Source organism: Dermacentor albipictus, chromosome 1 (genome assembly GCF_038994185.2).
Source record: "Dermacentor albipictus isolate Rhodes 1998 colony chromosome 1, USDA_Dalb.pri_finalv2, whole genome shotgun sequence".
NCBI classification, from domain to species: domain Eukaryota; kingdom Metazoa; phylum Arthropoda; class Arachnida; order Ixodida; family Ixodidae; genus Dermacentor; species Dermacentor albipictus.
Window position 1 is genome coordinate 284,968,775 of NC_091821.1, and position 17,546 is coordinate 284,986,320.

At 44.7% G+C, this 17,546-nt stretch overlaps 1 protein-coding gene across 1 annotated transcript in view; it reads right to left on the bottom strand.

Moving 5' to 3' along the window:
- Nucleotides 1–17,546, bottom strand: part of hfp (Poly(U)-binding-splicing factor hfp) — a 322,321-nt gene that overhangs the window by 48,823 nt on the left and 255,952 nt on the right. The window contains exons 13-14 of the mRNA XM_070531376.1: nt 17,248–17,296; nt 2,967–3,037 (exon numbers count right to left, since the gene is read on the bottom strand). Of these exons, the coding sequence (XP_070387477.1) occupies nt 2,967–3,037; nt 17,248–17,296 (120 nt within the window). The remainder of the gene's footprint in view (nt 1–2,966; nt 3,038–17,247; nt 17,297–17,546) is intronic.

A 17,546-nucleotide genomic window follows, 5' to 3' on the forward strand; every position in this document is an offset into this window, starting at 1 on the left:
ATATGAAACTTAATGCCAGTTCAACAGGTTTGTTGGCAAGGGTGTCAGGTCATTGCTTTGTGTTGAATCTGCCTTTTCTCAATTCTTAAAAATTTAATTGGAATGCACCTGACCAGTGCTGCGCTGTGGTGCTTGCCACCAGTCCCTTGGACAGGAAAGACATATGAGAATCCCTGTGCATACACTTCATACGCAGTGGTGTGACCGTTTCCTTTGGGAAACTACAACGTTAGCGATATTGTGAGCGCAATATGTAAATTTCCTTCATCTTCCTCATCCGTACATAGTGCGTACATAGTGTACATAGTAGTACATAGTGTCGCTTCTTCCTCGCCATAGCTCTAGCTCGGCAAGAATAAAGCGGTTCCTTAGAAGTGGTGGAGGTGCTGGGGTTCTGCGTACTAAGGACGTAAAAGGTAACAGTGTTTGTACCTTTAATATGTCGCATTCGATCATTTTGAGACATATGGTGGTGTTCATGCGTTAGCACAGTGCAAGGACATCCACAATGTAAGAGGTACAAGATTCTCGAATTGTATACTCTCTCCGGGCTTTACTCGCTTCCTCAGCACAAGTAGTGGGAGCACCAAAAAACTGACAAAGCTGGTGCATGAATGTTGCCCAGTCAGAAAGATCTGGCTCGTGGATCAAAGCCAATGTTCTTTTTTTACATTGCAGAGGCAGAAGGGCATGCTGTGCAGTTTCTAAGAACTGTCCTACCATCACTGACTCTGTTGTACATTTATCAAACCGCTTGATTCTCACCAAGCTCAAGCTGGTGAGTGTCGGGTAACCATAAGCACCAGCAGGGGCCCCGTGACAGTGTCCCCTTTAACTTCAGATATGCTTCACCGCATGACGGTAAATATGCTTCGCCGCATAACACGACTGTGCAGCGGTGAAGGTGACTTAAACCGACAACAGCCGAGAAGGTGCAAATAGCACTGCGCTGCCTGGTTCTTGCTTCTGCCCTTGTTTTTCCTCTTTTCACAGTGTGGTTATTGTAAGTGCACTCCAGAGTTACAATGCAGGGATATGCATGTGTGCACAAGCTTTCATTGAAGAGTAACTCACGATCATAAGTTACATCATCGTGGTTTCGTATCATGTCACGGCATCATAGGCGAGACATTATAAAGGGATGTGGGAGAGACCAATCTTTTGTGTAAGATTGTGCTATCCTTGCTGGATGCAGTGCAATATTACATGGCTCTCACGTCCATGGTGGCATTGTAGATTCTGAATGTTTCCGCACTGCTTAAAAAAATGTGTACTACATCTTTAAGATAATAATGGCATTACAGCTTCAGATTTGATGTTCAAGTTTGGGGGACTTGTTCACTACAAGCACATTAACAGAAAAGCTCTCGAATGTCTAGGTCACAATTGCATTTTAGGAACTGTAAAGTCTTCCTACACATAGCGATTGGTAGCTTACTGTGCGATGTTCAAGGTGGTTTTCATTCATAGGCCCTATGCAGAGAGCAGCAACACAATGCCTGCCATATGAACAGTGTGGGTCGCAGTGAAACTTTCTGTATCCTCACTGTTTGCTTGTAACATTATCCGTCCAGGAGTGTGGGTTCATCTGTTAGTGGCACAAAAGTGCTAGACCTGCATTTATGCAAGCATTGCCCCCTTTTCAGATTAGTGTAACTGTCTGAACAGGTCCTTCTTGCATAGAGATATTTCTAGTGTTCGCAACCGATTCCAGTCTTAGTGCATAAATTTGCCTTATGAATTCTTTGTAGACAATATAATATATGGGGTTTTACGCGCCAAAACCACTTTCTGTTTATGAGGCACACCGTAGTGAGGGACTCCGGAAATTTTGACCACCTGGAGTTCTTTAACGTGCACCTAAATCTAAGTATACGGGTGTTTTCGCATTTCGCCCCCATCGAAATGCGGCCGCCGTGGCCGGGATTCGATCCCGCGACCTCGTGCTCAGCAGCCTAACACCATAGCCACTGAGCAACCACTGCGGGTAATTCTTTGTAGACAGAAGGTGCTTGAATATTGCTTGCATGAAGTGCTCTAATGCACACTGCATACGTTCAGGGTGTCTTTTTTTACCATACCAATTTTCTTCTTTTAAAGTTATGAGCGCGGCGAATATGGCATTCTTGTAGAGGAATTCCTCTATTTTAGAATTCCACAAATTTGGAGACAGTCACATTTCACATTTTAATGCACCCTAATTTCTTACAAATCTTGAAAGTTGCACCTAGTTCAAGATATTCGTCCTTGAATTTCAATTGTAAATCGAGGCAATATTGGAACCGAGTGTGCTGGGAGCGCAGAAAAAAAGGCGCTGCTGTCTTATCAGATGGAAACGCCCCTTGACAACAGGCAGGAGAAAGTCTGAAACATGTTGGCCAGTCATTGCAGCTACCGATACGACACTTTGCCTGACAAGCATGTGCGTCAGTGTGCAGTGTCAGGTTATCGTTTGAGCTTTGTACCAGACTTCTCGACGGGGCACTGCTGCCTTATGTGAAGCAGGATGCACCAATTTTAATAGTACTCAATTGAGCGCGATAACGAATATTTTAAAATGAGTGCAATTTCCGGGATTTAGAAAAAAAGAAAGGGTGCGCATTCAAACGCAACTACCTCCAAATATGCCATTTAGACAGCTGCCCCCAAGGTGCCAATAAAAAGTTACCAAATTTTTAAAAATAAATTTTCTGAAGCTTGCATTATTAGCGCCAAACCTCACCTAGAAACTCCTTTGCGAAAACGCCGCGCTCTCTGTGCTCAAAACTTTTTATGAAATATCTGCATGGTTTAAAATAAACTAGATACGCATAATTGTTAATGTATAAAAATCGTACACTATCATTTTTCAAAATTTTTGTCCTTTTATGCAACACCAGAAAAATGGGAAATAGAAGCTTCAGGTGACCTATCTGATGTGCAAGTTGCATGGCCATATTATTCATGCTTTAATTTCTCGCTATTACCTTTTACTGTGATGTCGCCACTGCAGTAGCTTGACGGCTGTGGTTTTTCATTCCAGGTCGCAAAGCTGCACCTGGGTAAAGGCAGAATGCAAAAATCCTTGTGTATTTAGATATAGCTGCACATTATGGAATCCCAGGTCCCCCAAGATTCATCCGTAGCCCTCTTGTAGCCCACGAGTTCCATATCTTTTACTGGGATTGAAAAGTAACGTTTGTGCTGTATGCGTTGTATCCCTCAATTTCAGACTAAATAATGCGCATGCAAAATTATATCTTCATTACTTTACACCATAGCGCCCATATCTGTCGTGCGTTGATTTTCGATGCCGCTGCATTTGCTATAGCAAGGATTTTTAAACATCAGCCACAAAAGAAAGAAAATAAATGGTGAAGGAACCAAGAGATGGTGTGTAGCAGTTCCCTTCTTTTTTTAATCGGTGACAAGTTTTGCACTGTTTGTGTGTTAGCAACACTTTTTCGTCATTCGTGCACTTCAAAAGAAGTGTTACCTTTCTGTTTTGGAACTTTGTAGTTTTGTTCTGCCACCTGCTTGACGAAAACAAGCGAAATGAACTTCGGATATTCCGCAAATTCATTCTGTATGCATTTGGTACAATCAAATTTGTTTCAATAATGGACAAACGCAGTGTGATGGTTGCATTGAAAACTGCAACATGCCAATTTTAGTTTCACGTTTCATTAATATTCTTAGAGTATGTATCGTGCGACTAAGTGCTGGCCGGCCGTGTCATTAGTGCACTCGGTCTAGAGAACCGATTAATGCTGCACATACATTGACCATGGCGAATGTGAGGCGATGGCCATGACCATCCCTCCTGGATTGGCATTCCCTGCCTAAACCACCTCACCAACACACACTGTTAACAGCAAGAAAGCCGACATGGCTTCCAAGAATTTCTACGCACTATTTATCAGTATCGCCCTACTGCTTTACTGACAATTGTATTGACAAAAGTGGAAGCCGAATCGGTTGTGTTCAATCAGTTTTATTTACATACAACCTACTATAAAGTGAACCTTTCTTCACCTCTTCAACTGTTCTACTGCTGCTGGTACCATCTTGCACGCCACACCGAGGAGGAGGGGCAATGTACATGGCAGGATTTTCCAAGGAACTCTGGAGGCTTTGCAACAATATGCCCTATGGAAAGCTGTATCAGATTGCGGGCAAAGTTTAAAAAGGGTGAAGAGTATCGTAACCTTGTACATGTTGATCGCACCACGTTTCAGCTGCAGCTGTAAGTGTCTGTCTCATCAACCGAGCTACAGTTCTTGCAATGTTTAACTTTGCCATACTCAGTATGAATTGATAAGACTAGCTGCTACTCCACTGACTGTGCTTTGAACACTAGTGGTGGTGCAGGCCACAAGGGAAGTGTGCCTGGCCTTTGTGCTTGTATGCATCAATTTCTCTCTTTCGGTCTCGCCCAAGCCACACCAAAATATTATCCACGAGTGTCGTGCCAAAAAGGCCTGGCAACATTTCGTATTAAGCCATTTCACCCATTTATTGCACTGATGCTGAACTGATGCAAACAGTGCAACCAAATGAAGGAAATGACATCGCCTAGGGGATTAGTAAATTACTCTTCTAAAATACCACAAGAGCAACTTTAACTGTGGCAAGAACCTTAGCAAAAACATAAGAGACACAAAAGTGAAGGAAAAGCGACACCTTCAAGTTCTCACACCAATTCACCGTGACAAGCACGGATTTTGGCAGTGTCTGCTAGAGCTTAGTTATTTGGAGATACATGGAGTTGAATGCATCGAGATGCCCCACTATGCTAGCTTGCCTTTTATGGCTATAGAAAGTCGTATACTTCGACAAGTCTATGCCTATTGTTCCAATTGGAATCTATATTGAAGGTGCTTTGGGCAACGGGCGGTGTTCTATTTCAGCGCTAATGATACATTGAGAGATGTGTGCCTGGAAGGAATAGACAAAAGCATTCCAGAAGCTGCAGCGCTTACCTTTGTGCTCGCTGAATGATCGCAGGAGATGGTAAAGATGCCGTCAGAAAGCATCCTTCGTATAGAGTCTCTTTAAAAGAAAAACGCTACAACTAGACATCACGACAGTTGTGGGCAAACTAAAGATATTATAATGCTAATTTAAAGTATGGTACAGCATGTTTATGCTCTCTGAAAAATAAACACGGAAAGTGTGTCCAGGCTAACAACTGACAAAGGATGCGCAGATGCAAAGCTGTAATACAGCACCACGGCGTCAAAACGACAATACGCAAGTGGTGGTCCAGCATCAAAACTTCAACCAATGTCTCTACATGTAACACTGGGAGGCCCTGTTGCGTGACAGAAGCCTGTGTGGCCAGCAGGCGCTGGTTTGTCGGGCACAGGACATGGCAGCAGCTATTTCTCCTAAGGATTCAATAAAAGGATTTCTCTACCTAACCCACCATGCGATGCGCCGTGAAGGGAATGACAGTGCCACCATTCTCGCAGGATATGGATGGTGCGCAACACCACCTCGAGCGTTCGAGCGCAAGTCTCCCTGTGAGGGAGACTTGCGTCTCGACACGTCTCGACGCGTCTCGACAGTGCACCGTTGTCGGAGGATATTATTTTAGGATCTTGGCCAGACGCTCAGTCGAGTTTTAAGGCCATCAAGGCATTACTGAACTTTTTAAAAATTACAGGCCTGGACTGCAGACTTTGAGCATGCCCAATTGCTTGCCATATTTTCTACATCTTCCTTCTATCGTCATCGTCACCCATCATGCACCTCTTTCTTCCCTCTTTCTTTCCCACTTCCCCTTCCCCCAATGCCGAGTAGCTGGCTAGAGGAATATACCTCAGGCCGACCTCTCGGCATTTCGTGTCATTAAACTTCTTTCTCTCTCTCTCTCTCCCTGTGAGCTTTGTGTGCTACGGACAAACACAAGCGGTGCACGCAAGGTAACATTTACTTATCACTTCCAAATGCCATGAATGAACACAAACATCCAAAAAAGCTTATCTTAAAAAATTTCACAGTGTGTCGGATCTGCATATTTTTTACATCGTATCCGCATGACGCATTGTTCATTTGTTTAAAGCATGTACGAGAGCACTCGCGTCACTGCTCCAAAGTGAATAGTTGCATGGTATTTTTTTCGATTTTGTGCACTTTCTTTTGTCCTGAAAAAATATCCACAGCAGCTATCTTTATAAAAATAAAGCAGTTAGATATTTCTCGATAACCCGTAAGTATTAAAGTTGCTCAAAAGGGTAGTCTACTGAATTGATTGCATTTGAGTTCTGCAGGCCTAGTTTCTTTCGTTCTTTCTCTTTTAAAGCCTCGGCACAAGTCAGCTGAAACCTCCTGTATATTGTACTGCATATTGTGCAAACACCCTCACTATGAGATTGCCACACCCAAGTCTTGGGCCGAGATAATGTAACAGTTATACTACAATTCTTATCCCTTTTGCACTGCATGGTCTGAGCAGTGCTCTGCATATGTTATTGAAGAAACTATGAATATATATTGGAAAGAAAAATCCTAGCATTATGCCAGATGTGCATCCTTACTTTCCCGACATACTTTGCTAAGCAATGCGATTCCTAGCTAAACAGGAAAATTGAGAGGGCAACGATCAGGAGCATCTCAAAGCTGCCGGACAACATATGGGTGGCCCTGAGAAGGGCCATTTGATGGCAGGCAACGTTTGTGTTGTGTTGACATCCGCCGAGAAGCTGGCTTACAAAACTTGATGCATTCATTTTATTTGTGGCCCTTGGTGTTGCAGAAGCAGCCCCTGACTGCCTTGTAGACAGCGCCTGGTTCAGCATGTGCAGGTGACTTGACACCATGGCCAAACTGCTGAGCATTAGAAATGATCTTTGCTAACTGGTCAATTCCTCGGCCCCTGTGCACATCGTACCCATCTGCAAACATTAGGCGCCTCGGCTTCTTGGACGTATTGAGAAAAAATATTATGGGGTTTTACTTGCCAAAACTACTTTGTGATTATGAGGCACGCCGTAGCGGAGGACTCCGGAAATTTCGGCCACCTGGGGTTCTTTAACGTGCACCTCAATCTAAGTACACGGGCGTTTTTCGCATTTCGCCCCCATCGAAATGCGGCCGCCGTGGCAGGGATTCGATCCCGCGACCTCGTGCTCAGCAGCCCAACACCATAGCCACTGAGCAACCACGGCGGGTGACGCATTGAGAAATTGATGCTGGAGGGGAAAAAGCATTGCACTTGGGAGAAATGTTTGCAATGTATTCAGGCACTGCGATGTGTACGGTTTGGAGCATTACGATATGTACAGTTCGGACCTAGACATTGCAGGTGGTGCAAGAAGGTAACAAGCATTCACATGTGCAAATGTTTGCCGCACTTTGCTATATATACATTTGTGCGTTCTAAATACTGATATTTTAGTTCCTGGCCAGACTGTCAAATGTTGGCTCATAATACAAAGTAATTATTCTAATTGCATACTGATTCTTCTCCCTGTGTTTGCTTAAAGGCACATTTACACCAAAAGCGGAACCTCTAAGCAGCCAAGCGCATTTTCAACGTGGTGAACGCGCGAGCGTGTTCAAACCAGACGGCTTGCCTGACTGCCCGCGCCGCCAAGGAGGCGGAGCATCTAACGTTTTTGTGGTGCACGTGTCGCCATCTCGTGGCACCGTCGTCTGGTGTTCTGATTGGCTGCGGCAAAGCAGAGAGCTCCGGCGGGCGGAAGAAAATTGGTCCGCGAGCGATCGGGCCTTGTCTTCCGCCCACTTTTACCCGCCGGGTGAGGAGGTTTGCCTGCTTTAGCCGCTCCGTCTTCGGTGTGAACGTGCCTTTAGAGTCAAAATCAGGAGCTTGCACATTTTTATGCTTGGTAGCTGCATTCAATTTGCTTGCTCCTTGTCTTTTATATGTCTAGGCTCCTCACATTTTAAAGCTACACGCATTTTAACGTGGCTGAACAAATAGTGCACAAATGAGAAACGAGAGTTTCTGTGGCCTAGTCTTCTCACACTTGCTCGTGTCACCTGATCCATATCTCAAGAATGTCTATTTTCCTCATGGGGTGCCCGCTGATTATGAGCATGCTGACATCGAAGTATCTCAAGTGGTTCTCAAGCGTTTTGGTGGCAAACGGAATACAGTATGCTGAGCTGCAACTGACTTGATATCTGTCAGCACCAATGAATGCAGTAGTTAAAATTCTCATTAAATAAAGAGTCCAGCCTAACAGCAGATGGAGACCCGTGCTTTGAATCCCCGTGTTCGCAAGTTCAAGTGGCTGAAATCAAGCATTTAAAACACATTTGCTTAGTTCCGTCCCTTCAATCTGTGAGCGCAATGAAGATCAAAGGTCAGGTTATGCGGCTGCAGCACCTCTGTTCACGCAGCATACCTTTTCTTTTTTTCTACCCAGAAATTTAGCATGCACATGGTTTGTGTGCACGCCACATCTATTTGCAACAGAAACAGCGCTTTCCACTCGTGAGCAAAAGTTTCGAGGCAAAATATGGTAGAATTTTTTTTATCCAACCTACGTATTCACGCTGAAATCCAAGTGGTACTGCCAATGTGTGCCTCTTCAACTAATGCAATGCATTGAAACACTTCTGACAGCGCACAGCTGTACTACAAAAGGTTTGCATTTTTCGCTAATGCCATGGACTTATGAACATTTATGAATATACCTTCAGCTTTCGCAGGCTTTCGAGCAGCTCAAACGTAAAGTGGCCTGTGTGTTATTACTATCCAGTCGGAGTGCAATAGGAGCCAGTCAAATTAGTAAAACGTATGAAGTCAATGTGCACACAAAGACTATATGTACACTAGCATAACTTCGTGCCACAGGTAGCCAACAGCTTCCAATTCACAGTTCTTGTAATATGCTTGTGGCAGCCATCTATCTAAAGTGATCTATTTCATTTAACGGGGATGTGTGTGTTGGCTGAAAAAAGAATATGCTAGAAAATGTATTAACACCGATGGATGCAATATATCCTTTCCGGTGGAGTTTTGCACAGAAAAATTAACAGATTCCATGCATATGTGAAAATCGATCATAGGTGAAGCCTTTGTAATGTTCAGTAAAATGTAATCACTCGTTCACTTCTATAGCTGTACGCTCGATGCATGTCCTGGTCCCGTATAGTTCATTTTTCTTCACACTCGGCTGCTTTTGATGCTGACTTTCAGACTTCTCTGTGGCCAACTTCTTAAATTTCCTGTTGCATACTTAATTTCGTGCCTTTCGTTCTACTTGTCTACCCAGTGGTACATGTTGAGCTGCACTTAACTGGTAATCCAAGTTCTTATTTGGACACATGCCGAGCAGCACATATCCAGTGCCAGACACACAGTAACCAATATTTGGCAGGACTGCAGCAGCCAACACCCACTGAGCAAGGAAGAGGGAAAAAGGGTTTCGTTTAAAAACTATGTGCATGGTTTCGCCTTTGAATATAGCGTGCATCTTAACCCTTTCATGGACGCAAGCAGAGAACAGATTGCTTTGTGTCCGAGACATTACAAGTGCTTTTTATAGGTATTTTTCACATAGCTTAAGATCTCAAAGTTGACAATGATTCTATAATAGCAAAAAGTGGGAATATTACGCCCCATTATACAGACCCGTTCTACCTACTCGTGGTCACCTGTAATGTGATTAGAAGCAGCCAGAGTACCCAGTACATTATACATGAAGTTTGTGCACGTTTTCACTATACTTATTGAGCATGCTTGTATGAGCAGCCTCATGCAGGGCTTTCCAATATTACAAGGGTTCTTAGCAAAAGCATGCTTCTTGAAAATCCTTGAAGGCTATGCAGTTCTCATATGTAGCAATGCGATTTGTTCACGATGCTAGTAATTTGAGCACCTGTTTTGGTAGCTATGGGCACGAAAAATTAGGCACCTAACCGCACCAAAATCCAGCTATTATAAAAACCGATCAAGAGTACATTTGCCGCTGTGGTGGTGTGAAGGAACTAAACATAGTAGAAAGGGAAATAAACAATTGGCGCAATCACTCTATCGCGTTGTTTGACAAAAGAAATGAATGAAAAAAATATGCTCACACTGATTCGGAAACATACATCCACACAGGAATGTTCAATTGTAGAAATTACACTTCACCACTACAGAGTAGCATGTTTTCTTTCCTTTAAAACATTTCTTGCCTTCCGCCTTCGTGAGAAACTTTATGTGCATGCTGAAAAACATTGCACCGCTTTTTGTTGCAAGGTAACGCGCGTTTGCACACGAACTTTTGAGCTGTTCGAGCCACGGGCGTAGTTAAGATTTCGTTTCGAGGGATCGAGGGGGATCCTACCCTTTATATGTACATTCATGCGTGTGTTTGTATAAGTGTGTGTATATAGGTACACACAAACTAAAAATTTCGCGGGGTTGGCACCTCTCCGGCTACGCCAATCGTTCAAGCTTGGCCTGCATTAAAAAGTGTCATCTTGCTCAGCGCTTGCGTACAGTTGCCGCATGTTGCTCGCGACCAGCAGACAAAAAAGCCCATGGAACACCGCGCGGCATTTGCCTCCTGCGCGCGCGAGGAGTGGCTCCACTGCAGAGCTGGATCATAAACCGGACCGCAACTCTGCTCCCTGCATATACAGGAACACTAGGATGAAACTTGGCGTGCGGACGTCTATGGCGGGCACATTTTGCAAGGAACGCGCGCGGCAGGCGCGCGCTGCACTCGTGACCACGTTGAAGCTCGACGTCGTTGCGGTGCCGAAAACGTGCGTAGCGTAAGACTGCGACTAACCTTTTTAAAAGACAGAAAGCGGTCAGGGCTTCGTCCGAGTAGTGCGGACTACTCCGTGAGCCATCAGTGATGGCTAGCGAATTTAACGAAAAACCCGTGCGTTACGCTTCGGCGACACTTCACAACATCCCGTTGCTGACGAAGCCTTCTTGCAGCGTGGGCACTCACTTGCTGGTGGTGGCAGGGCGTGCCTGACTTGGCGTACTGGTTTAAGGCGCGATAACACTGGGTCGATACGGGACGGACAAGACGCTCGCGCCAACGATTGACGGTCTGTTCAGTACAGTGCGTCACTGAAATCATCATGCCAGACTCAATCATATACAACGTAACCGATAAGCGCAAGTTGTCGTACTGCGACGGCTTTTCTCGTCGACGGCACCGACAAAATCAGCGTGCCGATCGGCCGTCGAACCGACAACATGATTGTGGCAGCGCGTTCGCTTGTATATATATAATTAATCGCGCTCAAAATGAGTCAGACATGCCTACCTATTTGAAATGCGTCAACCCTCTCAAGCTGCGCACATGAAGCCAATATGTTGATACCGCTCAGCGAAGGTTAAGCCGTTCGTGCGCCCGCTGCCGGCGGTACGGAACTGAAATGTAATCAGTTAGGACGAAGCCTTTTATTGTTCAGCTATGGCCTTAGCGATTTGAAATCAACTACCCTTCCCGACGCGTACACAATGAGAGGCGCTGTGCCATCACCTCCACGTCACCGTACCCGTAGGTTACCGGTCGCTATGTAGATGGGTGGGTCTGTGCGTGTTGTTATGCTGACACATTTCTCAATTCCAGAGATTCACTGTTCACCTCTGCGTCAAACGGGAAACAAGAGACGGTGCATTCGCTATACAGCAGCCTAAAAAACCGTCTCGCTCAGTTATACCAACGGTGCCAGTGATGGCATCGGCATTTTCACGAGAGAACAACATGGCCTATCAATGAGTGCTTATGCCGAGCAGAGTTTGATCTAATAATGATTTATGGCACCCGCAAACTGCAAGTATGATGAAGTTAAAGAAAAACGAGAATCAGTAATTAATTAACAGCCCGTAATATATGCATCTGGATCACAGTTGTCGTTATTTAAGTGGTCCGGCCGCTCATATAGACTCTAGGGTGTAACGACACGGCACATATGCTCAGAAATGTATGCTTTGCTACGTTTTGGCAATGTTTCCTATTAATGAAACGATGCACCTTTTCCACGATATTTGGCGCTAACAACGATATGTGACTGTAGATGTCTACGTAAGCATGTGTACCGCTTTGATAAATCCGACGGGGAAGGCTGCACTCGAAGACTTCTTGAATATGCGAAATGTCTCAATGACGTGTAAAAAAGAATGCAAAAAGCTAGCTACAAGTGCGTAAATCACCAACAACAAACTCCAAGGCAGCCGTGTCGGCCAACGGAACTCGGCGTGCCTTTATAGGCCACACTATTTGCACAACAGCGCACTTCGGCCTCCTCACCCAGCAGTCGGCGAATGCTACATGGCTTCCAGGAACGGCATGTTGCGCTGCGGAGAAGCCATTATTAATTATTCGCCATCCACGAAACGCACAACCGACGCGTACTCAACGTGGGCGCAGGCCCGCAAATCAACGGGCGAATGCCCTGGCACCCTTTCAAAACGTTTCCAGCGGCGGGTGGCAGCACAGGAAATGAAAAAAGGCGGATTGTCTAAGTTGTGCAACCCCCAAACTCAGAAAACTACCCGCTTCGATTTGTAAATGATCTGCTCGACATTGGCACGAACTGTCTTTGGCATACAAGATATCGTCGAGGACATGTTAGAGGTTGGAGATGATGCTGTTTCTGCATTCAGTCAGCTTTAGGCAACGACCACAGCAGCTATCTTGTATAGAAAAGTTACAGCCATCTACTTTATTATGGCTGACTACATAGTTTGAAAGTATAAGAGGAAAAATTCTTGTGACATGTGGGCATCAAAACTAAACGCAAAAAAGCGGGATGTAGCGCACAGTGAAAACAATCAGTTTATTAAGCACTTTAACCGGGGAGGCTTGCGATATGCTGGCGACGAGCTGGCCGTGCTTGTAACATTCCAGGAAGCATTTACTATTTTTCTCTCTGTTAAGAAGGTGTAAGCATAAAGAATATACGATTTTATGTTGTTTCTGGGTACTGTAAACTCTTATCAAGTTGAGTGAGACAAGCATATCAAAGAAGTAACAGAAAAAATAGTGCTGTTTTTTGTGCTCACACGCCTACACTTTTAAACAAAGTCGCTCTATAAGGAGAGAGCTGTCCAGAGAGAAAAAAAGAACCGCCTAAAACTGAGACAGTGACAGTAGGTTTAGACAAGTGCAATTTGCTGTACACATTTGGACGAATGCAATTTACAAATCCATTTCACCCTATATTCCATGCTTAAGTTCAGTGTTTGACGGAAGCCCGTCTGGTCGCGACGAAACATGGTGAAAAGGTAGACAAAACCCGGGGCACTACGCCGACCAAAGTAAAATTTAAAAGAAAAGAAGACGTTTCGGCTCCCACACGAGAGCCTTGCTCACAGGTAAAAATTTCGAGTCCTGACTGTATCCCTGATTTCAAGCAAGCAACCGCATTTCCAAAAGTAAATTCTGGAAGAATTACACATATCCACATACCCCGTAGCACCTCGTACCTATTGTATCCCCAAAGCGCTCTGTGCTTCATTATGGGTGCGTTTCTCTTCCCCTTCACTGTTATTGTTTTTTTCTGTGTTTACATATATCCAATGCCTTCGTTTATCTAAATACCAAGGTATTTATATTCTGTTACCCGAGGTATTTCTTGACCCTGTATTGCCCCTATCTGTTCACTGTTTTCATTTAATACCATTACACCTGATTTTCTAAAACTAAATCTCAAACCTAAATTGTTGCCTTCCTGTCCAAAGATATTAGCCAGCCGTTGCAAATCACTTTGCTTGTTAGCTAGCAACATGATGTCGTCCGCATAAAATAAACCTAGAAACTGCTGCTCTACTACTGTACCCGCCTGTTTGTGTGAGAGATTAAACCCAATATTACTTCCTTCTAGCGCCCACTCCATCCTCACCATGTACATCATAAAGAGCAGTGGGAATAAATGGCACCCCTGCCTCAGTCCCATGTTGATATCGAGTTTCTCCTCGCTCCTCATCCCTTCCCATTCAACGCAAACGGTATTTTCTAGGTAAATCTCTCTAAAAAGCTGTAGACAATCGTCACCCACAAAATGCCCCACAAATATCCACAGAATATCCCACAAAATGTTGCGGTCTACGTTGTCAGAGGCTCCTGTAATGTCGAAAAAGGCCACATATAACGGTCCACTTTCTACTTTCGATATCTCAATACACTAGTAAGCACAATTTAGTTATCATCCTAACGCCTACCTGTTGTGAAGCCATACTGAAGTTCTCCCAAAATGCCATTACTCTCTGCCCATGCTTGCAGCTTTAGTTTGATTGCCTGCATTGCTAGCCTGTATATCACCGATGTAAAGTTCAACGGTCTATACGAGTGAATTCCATCTTTCTCCCCCTTACCTTTATGAATTAAATTCATTCTACTTTGTCGCCAACTGTCTGGTATTCGTCTATCTTTTAAAGTTTTTTCCACTGTTTTCACCAGAGCTTCCTTACTTTTTTGGTCCTAGTTCAGTAAACAGCCTAACGGGAACCTCGTCTAGACCTAAGGCTGTGCGCTTAAGAATTTTCTCTTCGGCTTTTTTCCAGTTGAAATTTGTCAGCACAAGCTCCTTTTCCATCTCATTCTCTTTCAGGCTTTTTTTTTGTTGTTGTTCAAGTACAACCTCGACATTGCCTTGGAAAGATTCGGCTGTCATTTTTCGGATGTAATATAACGCTGTTTCCCGTTCCGATTTCTTTCCATCTTCATCTAGGATATGTTGTTGTATTGTTGACTTCCTGCCTAATAATTTTATCTGGTTCCAAAATACTCTACGTCCGGCCTTCTTTTTCTCACGTATTTCTGACAACCAACGTTCACTTTCACCTTTTATCTTTGCTTGCACCAGTATTTTAACCATAGACTTTTTCTCCCGGTATATTTCCCATTTACTGGCTACTTCATCCTGCGGCAACTGCGCCTCCTTTGCCTGCCTGTGCTCTCTGGATGCTTTCTGTCGTTCGGCGATCGCTTCTCGTATCTCCCTGTTCCACCAGCTTTTCTGTTTCTTTTTTCATTCCAACGAACATGTTGCTTCTCTTTCCGTATTTTAGTCGTTATTACACTTAGAAGCTCACTATATTCCCAATCTTTACTTGGCCACTTGCAAAGTTCTCCCTCGACTCTAATGCCTATATATCTTATTTGTTAAGCGTTCAAATTTGTACTCGCCATATTGTACTCCTTACTCTCTTTCCCAACTATATATCCCATTTTCAAAATGATGCGTTTATGGTCTCTCCCTATGCTGCTATACCTTCCTCATCAATGACCATTTCTCTCAACTTATCATGAATTCCTTCTGTCATTAGACAGTACTAAATGGTGAATTGCCGGTTTCACACTTCCAACGTGAACTGCTCTTCTCACTTAGGCCCTGTATTCACGATAACGAGCTTACGTTGATCACAAAGGTCTTCCCGTTGTTGTTGGTATAGCCATCTAAAACCTGTATCTGGGTATTCATGTCACCTAATAAAATAATTTCGGCATCATTCCCTAAACCCTTAATGTCACTAACCCTTTATTCTTCTCTGTGCAATTGTTTCCGGTCCACAAATACGTAGCGCCCAGCCAAGTTTTTTCCCCACTCATTGTACCTGATAACCAAAGATGCTCTTGACATTGTGAATTTACTCTTTTCCATTCGCCTCCCTGATGGATGAGCATTCCGACTCCCCCTCCCTTTCTTTCCGGCTTAGTTCTGTTGCACCCTTCCCAAACATTATTCCCAATCACTGGCGGCTCTTCTGAGTCCCAAAGGTGCGTTTCTGTAACCGTATACACCCCTATTTGTTCTCTTTTTAACTGCTCATCATTCTCTGCCCACTTTTCCTTTCTTCTGCCGCCCTGCATGTTTATGTAGCCTACTGCATGGCGAGCTCTTTCTTCCTTTCCTCCATTTTCTGCTATTGACGGCGACGCTCTTCTGATGTTCCCCTAGGGGACCTTCTTCATTACTATCTACTCTGACGTCCTGAGCGCCCACGGGCCGCCTAAAAAACCAACAGCGCGACCACCAAGTCGCCAGCCCACTTCTCGTGCTAGCCTGTAAATGAAGTGGATCCCGTCTTGTTTAAAACCACCACAACTTCTCACTTCCCTGTTTACTTCGACAACCTCGAATCCTTTCTCTCGGCTCATTTTCCATATTGCCGCATTAGCAGCCACTACGGCTCTTTGTACGTGACTGTCACGCACAGGCATTTTCGGCACCATGCACGCCACGATCTGCACCTAAGGGGATAGCTCGCGCAAATCTTCCACCCCCTTCGCCAAGCGCTGGGCTAGTCCTGTCCCTTTTCTGTTTAGGACGTCATGTAGCCCACCTGCTACTATGATAAGGTTGCGCACGTGGGCATTTCCTGCGAGCTTTGCCGTTGCTCGCTCCATGACGGAACCCAGTGTCCGCCCTGGGAAGTCCCTACCGCCAATGTTTTATCGTCTTTCACCCTCTCTACAATTGCTTCTACGCACCTAGCCCGGTTTTAGTCGCCGGAGACAATCACCATTTCACTCTCTCCTACCTCTCCATGCTTCCCTTTGTCCTTTTCCGCGTGATTCGGATTTGACAAGGGGCATTAATCCATGCGCTCCTGCTTTTTCCGCGTGGCGGCCTCAAAGTACGTGCCGCTCTTTCCAGTTGACCCCTTAACACGTTGCCCGCATTCCACGTACTTTGCTGGCACTCCCTCTTCTGCCACGTCGGGGGACTGCGTTCCGTTGCCACGACCAGTCTCGTTCTCAATGGAGGCTCTGTTCAGCTTTTCCTCGGCTGTTTCAAGTCTTTTTTTCCCTACTTTCCGTACATCACGCTCCCTATTTAGCTCATTTTTAAGCTCTTCAACTTATTTGACAAGCTCTTCCTGGAAAGCCTCCATTTTCTTCAGCCTCGCATCGACATCACACTGTGTGCCGATTGACTCGGTTCCCTCTCCATTCTCATCCGTCCCCTCATCTGCCTTGAGGGACCCCGCACACACTTCACGCTTTCCCGGCTTTCTTCCCATGTATTGCGCGGCATTTTCTACTGCAAATACTATAACGCTATACTACTATAATAATGCAGAGCACGTGCTTTCTAGCAAAAACCGATACGCACAGGATCTAAATTCTCAAAATGTCGCAAAGTAATTCTCACCACCCATTTAAAAGCAATCAATGCCGCACAGACTAAAGTATCACACGTTTTCGCACGTGTTCAACCACGCAGCCACCCTTTCACTTGCCTTCCAACACACACACAGTAAAACCACTAATAGCTATTAGTCTTGCCACTTCCAAGATACTATTTAAAGGCTATAATGACTTAACGTCCCACCTGGTTGCCCATGTTGACGCACGTGGCGCGAAAGGACGCTCTGACTGTCCTGCAAAACCAAATGTACACGAAACACTGCTACGCATACGAAAAAATAGAGGGGCAAAAAACTACTCAATTATTATTTAAAGGCTAAAAAAATAAGCAAATAAAAAACAGAAGCAAGCACAAAGCATGAACAAAAACTTTTGATTTCGTCGCCGCCACGGAGCCCTAAGAAGCACGTCCATCCGCCACAAAAGCTCAAGCCACTCTCTGGTTAGTTGGAAAGAGCGGCACCTACCTTGAGGCCAGGCACG